We start from the raw sequence: 14,854 nt of genomic DNA, 5'->3' as shown, positions 1-14,854 counted from the left end.
ATTTTTACAACAAATTGTAAATTTACTGTCAAATGGTGTCCAAATCGGTTATTGCACTTCGATCACATATCGAATTTTGTGCAAAATATTTACTGTTACGTCAGTTAAATTAGCCTATTTTAGAAAAATAGGTTATTCAAAATCTGAATGCACCTAACTCGCGTATGGAGTGATATGCCATGCATAGGGTTGTACGTGTGGGACATTTTACTTCGTGTCATGCCTCCTACTCTTTCCATTGTAAGAAGCAGAACAGTAGGACGTTAAACCCCATTTCATTTAATTTCTTTCCATTATCGAATGATGTTTTGCATGCTCGGCTGAAAGGTAAATGGTAAATTTAAATTTACAAACACCACGTAAATTTACAGTGAGTGTAAAATAACTTTGAGGTAAATTTACAACCACAGTGTAAATTTACAGTGGGTGTAAGATAACTTTGAGGTAAATTTACAACTTATTACTAGTTGCAAACAAAACCACGTCTCGACTGTATAAAAATGTAAATTCCTTAGTCGCTTGGAGTTTTTGTTTGAATAGTAAAAACATGCAACTATGTAAACAAATATTTCCTCTGTTATGAATCGTTTTAATAGTCTGGCGTATTTTTTTTCAAATTGTATATTTCAATTGAATTGAATTGGAGTATTTTTTTTTTTTCAAATTGTATATTTCAATTGAATTTGACTGTTTTTCATTCGTTTAGCTGTCATACGATCAATAGATTCACTATCAGCTACAGTTAACCAATTCTTCCAATCACCAACTTTACCTGAAAATAGTTACCGTGAAATTATTAACCACAATACGACAGCAGGCATAGAAACACTGGGTTCATCTATGAGACACATTTTCTGTGGCGGATTTCAGCAGCTAACAGTTCTACATTTATCTTTAATTACGGGTTCAAATTTAACACCGTATGAACTATTTCGGTAGACCGGTTTACAGTCGCCTGAATTGATCAATAAGTATACTGAAAATACTGTCATTTCCAAAGATTCCAAAGACTGGGGATTTAGCGACCTTTTTGGCAACCGATCCGTGCTTTATATGCGGGGCCCAAAAAATGACTTTGGAAACTAGTCGTTTTGAGTGACAGACTCGCTAGTTTTGGTTGAATAAAATTTCGGAACATAGGAAATCAAAAACATTATGATTTAAGTTCATTTTCTAGAACTGGATGTTTAAAGATTCTACTACCTTTTCTGTAAAATGAAGTTCCTTCTTTGAAATAGGGTTTTAGAAAGTCGTCTTTTACGTCTTCGTTGGCTTTCTTTAGTTTATTAAAGGAACAGGCATCTACTATAGCTTCACATAATTCATCAGAGATATCAGTGTCCAGAAATTTAGCCAAACCTTTTACATGATGTAGGGGATTCTGAAAAAAGGTCAAAATATAATTGGTTTATGTTGTTTCTGGTGTCATTATTTTAACCGGGGCTTATGTCGACTTTTGAACTGAGATGAGAGCAACTGCTTTTAACTAGTTGAAAGTGTTCTCATGTGGACCAATCAGAAACTGGGGAAGACAGAAAGCAACTAAGTTCTAATATTGATGAGATGTTATATGAAATGAAATGGGGTTTAACGCCCTACTGTTCTGCTCATATACTGTTATTGAGGATATTTATCTAACATATACTGATGACATTATCTAACAGTTACTGATGGTATTCTCTAACAGATACATATGATAGATAATATCTAACAGTTACTGATAATATTATCCAACAAACAGATACTGCTTATATTTAACAGTTACTGGTGATATTATCTAACAGTTACTGATGATATTATCTAACCGTGTCGGATGATATTCTTTTGCAGATACTGATAAAAATGTATCCTTCGACTTATCGATACCCCCCCCCCCCCAACTGTTTCAATGTGGTAGCTCCAAAGAGCCCTCATTCTCTACACATACAAAATGTCTCTCTTGGTGAGCTGTCAACTGACTCCGCATATCCACCCCACCCAGCTACGGTACTGGCTAGTATAGATCAGTAAAAGTTATAGGTGACATTATTTAACGGATACAGAGTGGCAGGCAATATTATCGTAGAGGTATTGGTGGTATTATCAAACCGATAACCAGCTACTATTGATCTGTACGCCATTGCTGATAACTTGTGAGATTATCTAAGATAGTACATTCTGTTACATTTTCTAAAAATGAACTTATTTATAGATACAATCAACATACCTGCTTCATGTCCTCATAAGAGAATTGATAAAATGGATTTTCAGTTGTTTTAAAGAACTTTTCCCATTCTAGAACATAATCATACCATAGGCCATATGGTACTGAAACAGTTTGCATATAGAAAATGAAAGAACTCGGGTTTCTTTCTACACCCAAAAACAGTTACATTCAAGATGCTAAAATGAGATCATACATAATAAATGAGAAATCACTGAACACCAGCAGAATAGGAATCGTCGTCTTCTGCATGTTAACAAGGAATTTTGCTCCTAGAACATTTATAATTTGATCAAAGGTGACAGTAATTATCTAGAATTTTATCATTATGTACATAAAGTCAAATGATAATTTTTACTGCTACATAAGACTGTAAGTAATAACTACAGAACTTACAAATATGGACCAAATTCGACAGGATTCTAAATTCAAAAATAGAAACTTGAAAATGTCCCGTCACCTTTATACTTTGTTTTTTATGCTAGTATTAATGCTCTGTATATTAATTGCGTTTCTACCTACTTAAATATTTATAAAAAAATGTCTCTATAATATCCATTATATGTATCCTATATGTTCTATATTTATATAATTTTGTTATGTATGTATATATTTATACTGTGTACATCTATCTAAATCAGAGAGAGGGGTTATACATAGACACAGCCTCTTCCCCAATCCAAATTCAGGTATTTACTGAACAAAATATTTACCGTTCATATTTGGCTGAAATTTCGCCATTGGTTGATAAGATTAACTGAATGGCAACCAATGACGTTGATGGCAACCCCGTTTGCTAAATGCAAGTTTATGTTTCAAAACGGTGGATCACATGACGCCTGCGCATGCCATTCAGTATGGAAAATCCGCAGCGAATTTCTGCTTCTTCAGTCCTGTTTTTGGAAAGCAGACATTGCGTACATTATCTAAAATGACTAATAATCTGTATCGTCATTCTATACTAATTTTAGTACTTCTAGTACTAGTATTGTTTGACTGGGGCCGTTCGAATCTAAGCTAATTTTAGCATTTCTAGTAAAATGACTAGGCTAGTATTATTATAGATTGAAACATGCTTAAGGATGAATTTTGCGTTTTGATTGGTCGATTAGACACTGTCTATTGGACAATAACACCCTTCTAAATTAGAAAAATCACTGCGTATTAATATTATGCGTACTACTTTAATGGCGATTACCACAATGGAGACAATCAATTTTGATCTCGGAACATTAGATGAAATATTTGGAGATATGCCCGAAGATGAACTTGAAACGCCAACCCCCTTGTCAGGTAACAGCTACAAACAACAAAATATTCAAAAATCTATTACAGAAACATAAATTTTGTTTCAAAAACTACTTTTAAAAAAATGAAGTGAGAATTTTAGGGGTTTTTTTTGTATGTCTATACTCATACGGCTACTATAGCAACCAGACGATAAGCAAGCCAAATCTAACACGAGCAGCCATTTACCCCGCTACGTCACGACGTTTTCATTACGTCAAAATTGATTTCTTTGGTTTTTACGTCACTAAAACCTATTTGCAGTAAGACGAATTTTGAAGTTTACACAATAAAATAAGTTCTTTAAAAATTCTAAAAAATAGCATGTTACAATGTCGATAAACCCCTCCTGTTTCGCATTTAGAGGGGTGTTATTGTCCAATAGACATGTCCTGAGATTTTACATTAGAACCCGTGACGCTAACGCGTCTTAGGTCCTAATGATCTCAGGAAATGTCTATTGGACACTAACACATCTCTAAATGCGAAACAGGAGGGGTTTATCTCCTAACTGTTGCCCTTCTAAGCTAATTTTAGTGTTTCTAGTAAAATAAATAGTATTATTATAAACTTGGAGTTATTCTAAGCTAAGTTTAGTACTTCTAGTAAAATTAATCCTTCTCATACTTACTTCCTTTATTGATGTAAAGATCTATAAAATCACTTAAATTGCCATGGTAGCCAAATGATTTTTCTACTGTATTACCCTGATACTGAAAATACATGGAAACTGCCGTGTCTTTAGGATTACGAGTGAAGTAAATCATTTTCGTTTTCTTTTCAAACATTTGTCGTGGTAAATGATGTGGATATAAATGTGAATTAAGAACTCGTGGTGATGGATCGGCTTCAAAATTATCAATATTCCTAGCTTCTAACATGTGCTGCTCTTTAATATGTTTATGGTATTCTGTTGTTTGACCTCTCAACATCTGAATCACTTCCCATATCCAATGAGTACCTGGAATAAATAATAGCATAATAATGTGTATGCACAAGTTTAAGAGAATGGCAAGGTTCGTTTTCATCAAAAAATAAACACAACGAGTAACTCATAATCTGAAGGGGGTGCCTTAAAATCAGAAATACGAGTAACTCACAATCTAAAGGAGGTCCTTAAAACAATAAATACCACGAGTAACTCACAATTTATAGGAGGTTCTGTAAAGTCATAAATATAACGAATATTACATGCGTTGCGACCCATTTGGGTCAATTTCTAGGTCCCAAATATTACCGATTTAGCTCCTTTAATAATGAGTAATTGCTCCACCAATCCCCAGACATTCAGCAATTCGTCGTGGCATGCTCCTAATCAACCGTCCAATCACGATTTGAGGCAATCTGACCTACTCCTCTTGCAGTGCCACGGCCAATTCTTGCAGTGTTGTGGGTTGACGTTGACGTCGACGAACACGTCTCCCGATCATGTCCCAGACATGCTCTATAGGGGAAAGGTCAGGACTCATGGCTGGCCAAGGCATATGGACAATATGGTGACGCTGGAGGTAGTCATTCACGATGGGCACGGGCATTATCATCTTGAAAGATGAAACGTCGACCTGCACGTTGAGCAAAGGGCAGAACTATCGGTAGTGACCCTTCCTTGAACAATATGCAAGTCTGTTCTGCTAGTCATGGTGATTCCTCCCCACACCATAACAGACCCCCGCCCGAATCTGTCATGCTGTCTGACGTTAACGTTAGCATGACGCTCATTTACACGCCTATCGGTGAAATCCAGAGTAAATCTGGACTCAATTGAGAACATTACACGCGCCCATCGACGATTATCCCAATTCTACGCTGCCTACAGAATTGACGCCTGTTTGCCATGTGCTGGCGAGTTAATGGAGGCACAACACGCGGGCGTCGCGCATGCAAATGGGCTGCATGTAGCCGATTTCTAATCGTTTGGGGTGTAACTCGAATTCCTGTAACTTGGTACAAGTTTACAGAAAGCTGATTGGCCGTTTGTCCTCGATTTCGCAGGATCTGTGTACGAATGTATCGATCCTGGGCTTGTGTAGTGGCTCTAGGACGACATGAACGAAGTCTATCATGAGCATTGTGTGTTTGTTGGTACCGGTTCCCCAGTCTGCTGACACATTAAGCATGCTGGCTACTGCTCGCTGTGTAGAACCCATTTGAAGCATGGCAATAGCACTTAGACGTTCATCATATTGAACGTAACACACTAAAGCAAATATACGCTAAACAGTAAATCTTATGCAAGAACCGATAGGAAAGCAAACATGGATATGATAAACCAGCACGCGGCAGTTTTCATCAACCCTTCCTTGAAGTGTCAAATTGGACAATGAACCTCTCCCACGTGTATGGCGCTATTGCGTGTCGCACATACAGTTCAGTGGTTATATTGGGGCGATAAGTTCTTCATCTGTGAACATACTCCTAAAGCATGTCAAGTGTCCATGCTTATTTATCATATCACAACTTTCATAGGTATTTCCATTTCAATATTCCAAACTTTTTTTGAAGAGTATATATAAGAGTTAGTATCTATCATCCAGAAAAATATTTTCCGAATATTAGTCTGGATGGGTTGTCAACATTTGAGAATAATGGGCCTAAGCTCATTAAAAAAGTGGGCCTAAGCCTATAAAGAAAAAAGAGAAAGAAAAGAGAAAAAAGAAAAGAGAAAGCAAGGAGAGGGGGGGGGGAAGAAAGAATGGAGGATAGGGCAGGACACAGGACAGGAGAAAGAAAAGATAGGAAAAAAATGACTTGTGTGGGCCTTGGTCAATGACCTGACAGGTGGGCCTTTGGCCCACCAGTCCGGCACTGCCTGTGTGTCGTAATTGCAAGATCTATTTAGAATAATCTATTGCTGAACCAGGCATTTTGAATGTGCTGAAAGTGATAAGCATAATTTTTGGTTTGTTTTTTGTGTACTTGTTCTTATTGGCATCAATCATTTCCATAAATAAATAAATAAAGATAATTTTCTACAGCACTTACCTGCTTTGGGATAAGCACATACAATGACATCATCATCTCTTATGGTCATTTCCCTAAGCTTCCTGAACTGTTCCGAATACGAGTTTCCTAACATCTCTTCTGGATACGGTGGTATCGTTCCTCCGTCTATTTCGATCGCCATCATTTCATTTCCTGATCTATCCGTGAACGTAACTGGTTTTGCAATAATTTGGTTGTCTATTTTACTTTCGTGGATAATTTATCCAGTCGATGTGGGTCCTGGCCTAAAAGTATCAGTACATTATGTAAATAACATGCTAATCGTATTGAATTAAATAGTCTATTGCGGAGTGCGTCAACTGAAATTAAACATGAAGATAAGATAGTCTTAGTACACAGGAGCTGAACCGATTGAATATACCTACTATATGACCTGAGCGGACTTTGTTTGAGAACCTTTCGATCTTCAGTGTATGTTTAACCTCAAATGATATATCATAAAATGATTACATAACAGGACGCAGTGCATACTTTGTTAGCATAAGTTAGTATAAATAGCTATTGCACGTGACATTATCTATGCGTCTATTAAATAATAAAGCTTGAACAATCTCTAATCTGACCTCGAATTAAATTAATATTTAGATTGATGGTTGTGACAATTGCATTAGAAATTTACGTTGGGTTCATTGTCCCTCGAAGAAAGCAGGGGACTATTAAAATGGGTTCGTCCGTCTGCCTGTCTGTCCGTCACACGTTTTGGGACACATTAACTCTCCTTCTAATTGAGCTAGAATGTTCAAACTTGGAATGTTTATTAAGTCAGTGCCTTGATCGAGTTCGAAGATGAACATTTTCTGCTTAGGGTAAGCAGAGATAAGCAATTTGATTGGTTGATGCTTTGGGAAACAAAAACTTTGGTTCTAATTAAGTGAGAGTGATGAAACTTGGTGTATAGTTTCATTACATCAACACCTAGACTAAGTTCGATAATGAGCATTTTCTGCTCAGGTTAAGCGGAGCGATAAGCATTTTGATTGGTCGAGACTTTGGAACCCTCATTCTAATTGAGCTAGAGTGTTCACACTTGGCGTAGGTGTTTATTAGCTGAATGCCTTGATGGAGTTCTCATTGAGAATTTCTGCTTAGGTAGTTACTTTAGTAACGTAAATTGTATCGGCTCTGCCTTCTACTAAGTTACTGTCAGCTGATAATGACAACTAGTATGAAAATAAGGCTTTCCCTATCTCGGTTCTAAGGCTATTTTGGAACCCTTACCGTCTATTTTTCACTGCGATTCTTCTTTAGTCGCCAACATGGAATCATTTCTTGTCACATCCAACACAAAGTTATAAAAATCCAACACCATTTTCATTTGAATTGGGCCGCCATGTTCAAACTAACGCTCAGCCAAAATTCCAAATTTAGGAATGGAATTTTACCGTAAATGAGAATAACACATAGAATATTTAAAATATTTTATAAAGGTCAATATATACTGAGCGCCATGGAAAACGCATCACTTAGTTTTTCGTATAACAAAATGATCCTGTAAACATATCGTATTTATTTTGCTTCTTATTGTGAACAATATTGAAATGGGAACAAATCAATAACAACACATTTGTACACTTATGGATGTTTAATCTGTAATCAACGGTACAAAGTCTGAGGGGTCAAAACCAAAAGTACGACACAGATGTCAGTAGAGCGTGTGTCCTCGCATGGAGTTTATCAATGGTTGAAAGAAGGCCTGTTGCAAATTGTTCCATTCTTGGACAAGAGCAGCTTCTAAAGCAGCAATGGTGTGCATCTGTGGTCTCCGATACAGACGGCGTCCAATCTCATCCCAGACATGTTCTATCGGTGCCATGTCCGGAGGCATGGCTGGCCAGTCCAAGACATTGATGTTGTTAGCATCCAGGTAGTCCATACTAAAACGGGTGGTATGCGGACGTGCATTATCCTGTTGGAAGTGCTGAAGTTGTGGGTGCGCTCGGAAAATCGGAACAACAATTGGTTGCAAGACATCATCACGGTAGGCTACAGCATTAACGCCACCCCTGCAAATGTGTAGGGCGGTCCGGTGTTGAAATGTGAAGCCTCCCCACACCATGACACTTCCCCCACCCCATCGATTCGTTTCGAAGACGCAGCAGTTTGCAAGACGTTCCCCAAGACGTCTCCACACACGTTGACGGCCATCAGCGTGATAAAGATGAAAGCTACTCTCATCACTGAAGAGCACACTTTGCCAGTCTACTCTTCTCCATGTCTAGTGTCCTTGAGCCCATATCAAACGCCGCTGACGGTGATGATCCCTGAGGATAGCTCCAACATAAGGTCGTCGTGCACGGAGTCCTACTTCTCTTAGACGACGTCTTACGGTGTTGGCACTTACTGGTCCTTGTCTTCCGACGACTGCTGCATCTGTCACGCAGATGAGTGACCTGGATGTAGCGGTCTTGAGCCTGGGTTGTAACGGGTTGTGGACCAGGACGTTGACGGTCACGTGTTGATCCAGTAACTCGAACACGTTCCACCAACCTTACAATAGTGGACTGATGACAATTGAAGTGTCTGGCAATAGCACGTGTAGACATGCCAGCCCTGGACATTCCCATGGCTTCATTCCGTTGATTTTCAGTAAGTCTCGGCATCTCTAGCTCGATTCCTTCACACGTCCAACAACAAATTACGACAGATTGACGTTTCACAGTTCATGTACTGCACATTAAGTTGAAAACATGCTTTTAAAGGGCTCACGCACAATGCTGCACGTGAATATTGGGTTTTTCATGTGCAACTCGTGCAATATTTTTTTCTTTTTTTTTTTTGCACACGGGCCGATATTTTTTGCGTTTGGGAGCATTGTGTGAAACAATAGTTCATAGTATTGCATAATATTATACATACAAAACCACCTAGTAATAAAATATTTGGGAAAAAAAAGTGATGCGTTTTTCATGGCTGAATAAAAAAAACTTTAGTGACCATGTACAGCACGATTTTTCGTTTACGGTAAAATTCCATTCCTAAGTTTGGATTATTGACTGAGCGTTAGTTTGAAAATGGCGGCCCAATTCAAATGAAAGTTGTTTATGTTTTTGTATCGCACAATTCTACATGAAAATAGAGTTGGATTTTCATAAATTTGTGTCGGATGTGGCAAGAAATGTTTCCTTTTAGCGACCAAAGAAGAATCACGGTGAAAAATAGACGGTAAGGATTCCAAAATTGCCTTAGAACCGAGAAATGGGAAAAGCCTTATTTTCATACTAGTTGTCATTAGCAGCTGACAGTAACGTAGTAGAAGGCAGAGCCGAATTTACGTTACTAAAGTAACTACTGCTTAGGGTAAGCAGAGATAAGCAATTTGATTTGTGTATAGTTTTATCACATCAATGCCTTGACTAAGTTCGATAGTGAGCATTTTCTGCTCAGGGTAAGCAGAGCGATAAGCAATTTGATTGGTCGATACTTTGGAACACAATAACCCTCCTTCTATTGAGTTAGAATGTTCAAAATTGCTACAGGCGTTCATTCTGATTGGTTGATGCTTTGCGGCATGATAACTTTGGTTTTGATTAAGTGAGAGTGATGAAACTCCGAGTATACAATTTAAACTTAAACGTACATTATGCAAGGGCTAAATCTGATTATTGCAAGTCTTTATTTAGGCTTCAGATGTCATAGAAATTATAAATTAGATCGTTATTTACACAACAAGCACAAAATCATCTCTGTAGACCCACGGATGGCTTGGATTCGGCTTGGATTTAAACAGGATTTCATTGATTGATTAAATTTTTAAATGGCGTCGTAAGCGGGGATTAACCGTTACGTTGACGTCATACTCCCGGAAATTTTAGATCGAGGCTAAATGATAGAGTTTACGAAGCGAGGCCGCTGTTGTGCGAGGCCGCATGTCAGTCAATTTGATTAAAAGTTCGATATATACGGCCTTGATGTTATGTTTAGTTGTGGTTAAAATGAGAGTTTGGATGTCTTTATTATACGCTCTTTTGTCACTTGCGTTTACAGAAAAATTTTGGAAATTGATAAACATCGCAGCTAACATCACCCCAGTTGAATTGCAGCCCCATTGGATCACTGTTTCCTATTTGTCTGCTTCGGGAGTTACGTAGGCCTACCAGTTACAGTACAAGAGTACACGCAGGCTAATATGCCTCATTGATTTGGTCCATTCCTTTCAAACTTTCGCTTCTTATCTATATATTAAAAGTCTAATTTTTAATTTGTAGTAAAAATAATGTGATACGAATTGAATTGCAACCCCGTCTCAAACCGAAAGGCTATCGGTACCGCAGCCATTGAAAACGTTACTTGATAATCGAGATTATGTAGGTGGAGTTAATGCCTGTCAATCAAAAGAACGGCCATTCTCGGAGACGGTGAAGAACGAGTTGACTCCTATTTCTAGTCAAAAATTACAGTGGTGATAACTTTGTTCAGAATAAAGTAATTTGACTGAAATTTTCAATATATTCTTCTTTCATCATCTATTTTTGAACTGTTATAGCAAGAATGGCCAACTCTCTATTAAAATCTCCCATAATGTATCTTTAAATATACCTACTACTTGATGTGAGCTTCCTTTGTTAGTATCTTTCACTGTTTTAAATACTGCTAAGGCGTTTTGAATTCTGGCCAAACTTTGAATTTGGAAGAAAAATAGCAGGTGACCTAGCAGCCCGATAAAAAGTATGACTAACACTATAACAATCACGTGTCCTAATCCTGTTTACTTCTCGTGACCTTGACGGAATCTGCAGGTGGCCTTAATATTTAAACCTGACCTAGTGGTTCTGCGCTCTACATTTAAACCTATTACGGCCATGTAGTAAAGTCAAATTGCAGAATAACCCTAAAAAATTGCAAGAAAACGTTTAATGGCATTTTCTTATAGTATTTGGTCCAGAGAACAACATATCAAAAGTTGTCTGAAATTGAGCTACCACAAAGGGCCTAAATATGTCGTCAAACAAAATGGCTGCCATTGAACCAAAATCCCGTTTTTCTGCTCTTATTCTATCAAAGCTGTTGTTTGAGAAGGCTTAGATGTAAGACAATGCTATTATAAAAGCAACATCGTTATGACGTTACGACGAAAATATTTCCTTTCTGATGATTTGTTAGCCATTTCATTTGAAGTTGTAGATGGATGAATAGCAAAAGTGCATACAATTGCTGCAATAGAAATGCCGACCACGATATATGGTCGGTCTAGAGTATATTATTACCCAAAAAAGTCCCAGTCCGAAATCCGTGCCAAAATGTGTCAAATTGGCCAAAATTCAAAATGGCCACCGGTTTTGAGTGTGTGTGTGAGTTAGATGTATTTTACGTCCGCTTCCACCGAGGTGATATCGCAGGCAAGCGCCGGTTTTGACTGGAAAATGTCAATTTGTATCGAATTATCATAATATGATCGAGCTTGGTATCAAAATGTATCCTTTTGGGGTAGCTGAATCCACTTCCATACACATTTTGGTGAACAATTATACCCCCGAGTCAATATTCGGGAATAACTCCAGATGGCGGCTAGTTTGGGCGGCAAAATTCGAATTTTACAAAATGACCACATTTGGTGTCAAAATATACGTTTTGGAGGGAGCTGATTCGACTCATTTTTTTCATTTTGGTAATTAACTGGTTCTCCTGGGTCAAGATATGTGGAAATCCCATTGAAGATTTGGGGATTAAGAGCGGTCGAGTCTGCCTCAGATCTAATACTATTGCATTTATCAAGCATCATTTAGACTCTCTGGTCGACCACTGCTCATTGTGGAAGCAGTGTAGCAGGCATGATGAAAGGGGCTTCTCTCAGCTCACTGTGTCCGATTTCGATCACCAACATCGACAGTGGAGCCAAGATGACCAAACCTATTGAAGCACACAGCGAATTTATTTCACAAAATGATTCAAATAATGCGACACAGATGGATCCCGATATGCATTGAACTATATGATAATGAACTGTATATCGCCATTCTGAAAATTACGCAAAGATAACGGGTATTGGTCCGTAATAATGAGCCGATTAAGATCCCTGACTGAAGTTCAATAATGAGCGGAGATAACAATTTTAATGGCAGAAAATTTAGGACATAATAAAACTTGGTGTAAAGTCATGACTAAGTTCAACAATGAGCCAAGGGCGTGCTAGCGCCTCCGAATGATGGAAGGCAGACCAAAGTTAGGGCACTTTAGCAGTAGGGGCGGAGTCGTGAAAATTTGAGTTCTGTGGCACGTGGTAGAATCGATTTGGTGTCTATGTGAGCCATGACATACCATACATTGACACTTGGTTAAGGGATAATGATTAAGTCCTAAAGTCAAGAACTAAACGACCTGTGGGTAAAGAAAAACAAGTATCAACAGGGACTGGCATTTCTTACAAAGGGTACCTGCCAAGTTTCATTCGATTCTGTTCCCTAATGAGGACGAATGGGGGGAGGGGGAGGGGGGAGGGGGGTAGAATTGAAAGTAGACTAACAACCCCGAGAACGAGAAGACGGTCAAGTTACTGGTTATAATCTCAAGGGCTAAAGGTCGAGGGTGAGAAGTCCCTAGCTTAAGCCTGCTTCACACATAACCATAATGAAGTCCTTGCCTCGTGCTTATTACGCGCAAAAGTATAGAAGCCTATAACTACCATTCATAATTTCTACTTTTCGCCTCTTCAAAACAAGAAAGTCGAAAAGTAGAAGTTACGACAAAATGTGAGGCGACAACACGCTATACAAGCCAAAATCAACTAGAAAATAGGAAATTAAGAAATAACACACAGCGATAATAGCGCCCCTCGTTTTTTCCTATTTTCTTATTTTCGACTTGCATTTTGGCTTGTATACCGTCTTGTCGACTTTCGACTTAGTCATATTTTTGTATTTATTGATGTCAGTAAGAAGGGGCCATACGCATACCAAGCCAAAATGCAACTCGAAAAGTAGAAATTAGGAAATTAACACACCACGCTATTAGCGACTTTTCGACTTTTCGTCTCGGTAGTTGTTGTAGTCTCAGTTTTCCAGGTCGCATTTGAATACGTGCAATCAGGGCTCATATTGTATTTCATTCTTTTCCGTCAAAATGGATAATAATTTTTATATAAAAAAAATGTTCATATTTTTTTTCCCGCCAACTGGGATATTTTATCTGCCAAAAATGTCTGATAAAAAAAACACACCTTAGGCTACAACAATTTAATTTATTATATAGGTCTATTATAAAACAAATTTCCCGTACCGATATATACAACAACATACATGGGGATTGGGTGGTCTAGTGGTTTAACACGTGCGCGTGAAATCACTAGGTCTGACACTGATTCAAGTGGTGTGGTTTCGATTCCCCGCTTAAACATGACAAGGGAGTAGGATTGCTTGTCCAACCTTGCGGGTTTTCTCCGGATACCCCAGCTTCTATCCACTGCTAAATGCAGGGATAGAACACCCGACCTCCACGTCCTGCATCACTGACAAGGGGGAATCCGATGGAAAATCTGGATGAACTTTCTCGACCAATGCAGGGATCGAACACCCGACCTCCAGGCTGGCTTAACATCCAGACATTTTTGGCAGATAAAATATCCCAGTTGGCGGAAAAAAAATATGAACATTTTTTTTATATAAAAATTATTATCCATTTTGATGGAAAAGAATGAAATACAATGTGAGCCCTGATTGCACGTATTCAAATGCGACCTGGAAAACTGAAACTACAACAACTTCCTAGGCGAAAAGTCGCTAATAGCGTGGTGTGTTAATTTCCTAATTTCTACTTTTCGAGTTGCATTTTGGCTTGGTATGCGTGTTGGCGCCTTCTTACTGACATCAATAAATACAAAAATATGACTAAGTCGAAAGTCGACAAGACGGTATACAAGCCAAAATGCAAGTCGAAAATGAAAAATTATGAAAAAACGACGGGCGCTATTATCGCTGTGTGTTATTTCTTAATTTCCTATGTTCGAGTTGATTTTGGCTTGTATAGCGTATTGTCGCCTCACATTTTGTCGTAACTTCTACTTTTCGACTTTCGTGTTTTGAAGAGGCGAAAAGTAGAAATTATGAATGGTAGTTATAGGCTTCCATACAAAAGTCCTATATAGCGTGGTGAGGTAATGCGGATAAAATCCTCAAGTGTGAAGGCAACTACACTCTCAGTACGCGCAAAGTCGCAGAAATATTCATGGGCCGGCGGAAGCAATTCTTGATTTTGTCGTAACTTCTACTTTTCGACTTTCGTGTTTTGAAGAGGCGAAAAGTAGAAATTATGAATGGTAGTTATAGGCTTCCATACAAAAGTCCTATATAGCGTGGTGAGGTAATGCGGATAAAACCCTCAAGTGTGAAGGCAACTACACTCTCAGTACGCGCAAAGTCGCAGAAATAT

At 38.3% G+C, this 14,854-nt stretch overlaps 2 protein-coding genes across 3 annotated transcripts in view; both read right to left on the bottom strand.

Moving 5' to 3' along the window:
* Positions 1-582: 582 nt before the first annotated feature.
* Positions 583-6,941, bottom strand: LOC126820784 (sulfotransferase 1B1). Of its 2 annotated transcripts, XM_056101210.1 has the most exons (6): positions 6,859-6,941; positions 6,473-6,717; positions 4,122-4,451; positions 2,207-2,307; positions 1,204-1,381; positions 583-772 (listed from the first exon to the last, which is right to left on the bottom strand). In XM_056101210.1, exons 2-6 carry the CDS (start codon positions 6,615-6,617, stop codon positions 660-662), a joined length of 867 nt encoding a protein of 288 aa, XP_055957185.1. In that variant the 5' UTR covers positions 6,618-6,717; positions 6,859-6,941; the 3' UTR covers positions 583-659. The 2 variants fall into 2 exon arrangements, with proteins under 2 accessions (XP_055957185.1, XP_055957184.1); XM_056101209.1 differs by lacking the exon at positions 6,859-6,941 and having other exon boundaries at positions 6,473-6,808.
* A 5,851-nt stretch (positions 6,942-12,792) lies between these two features.
* The window catches only part of LOC126820764 (putative E3 ubiquitin-protein ligase UBR7), a 100,027-nt gene continuing 97,965 nt past the window's right edge, over positions 12,793-14,854 (bottom strand). The window contains exons 8-9 of the mRNA XM_056101021.1: positions 13,474-13,478; positions 12,793-12,808 (exon numbers count right to left, since the gene is read on the bottom strand). Coding sequence (XP_055956996.1) covers positions 12,793-12,808; positions 13,474-13,478 — 21 coding nt within the window. The remainder of the gene's footprint in view (positions 12,809-13,473; positions 13,479-14,854) is intronic.

Source organism: Patella vulgata, chromosome 5 (genome assembly GCF_932274485.2).
Source record: "Patella vulgata chromosome 5, xgPatVulg1.2, whole genome shotgun sequence".
Lineage (NCBI taxonomy): Eukaryota > Metazoa > Mollusca > Gastropoda > Patellidae > Patella > Patella vulgata.
Note: the sequence above shows the minus strand (reverse complement) of the source record. Positions and strands in the feature narration are given on the sequence as shown.

What these genes read in the sequence shown, in the direction of transcription:
- LOC126820784 (XM_056101210.1), bottom strand. Translation starts at nt 6,617, where the DNA reads ATGATGGCGATCGAAATAGACGGAGGAACGATACCACCGTATCCAGAA. An exon ending in TCTTTACATCAATAAAGGAA is followed by an intron (nt 2,308 to 4,121) that starts GTAAGTATGAGA and finishes AAACTGTTTCAG; the next exon opens with TACCATATGGCCTATGGTAT. An exon ending in AACTTCATTTTACAGAAAAG is followed by an intron (nt 773 to 1,203) that starts GTAGTAGAATCT and finishes AACTATTTTCAG; the next exon opens with GTAAAGTTGGTGATTGGAAG.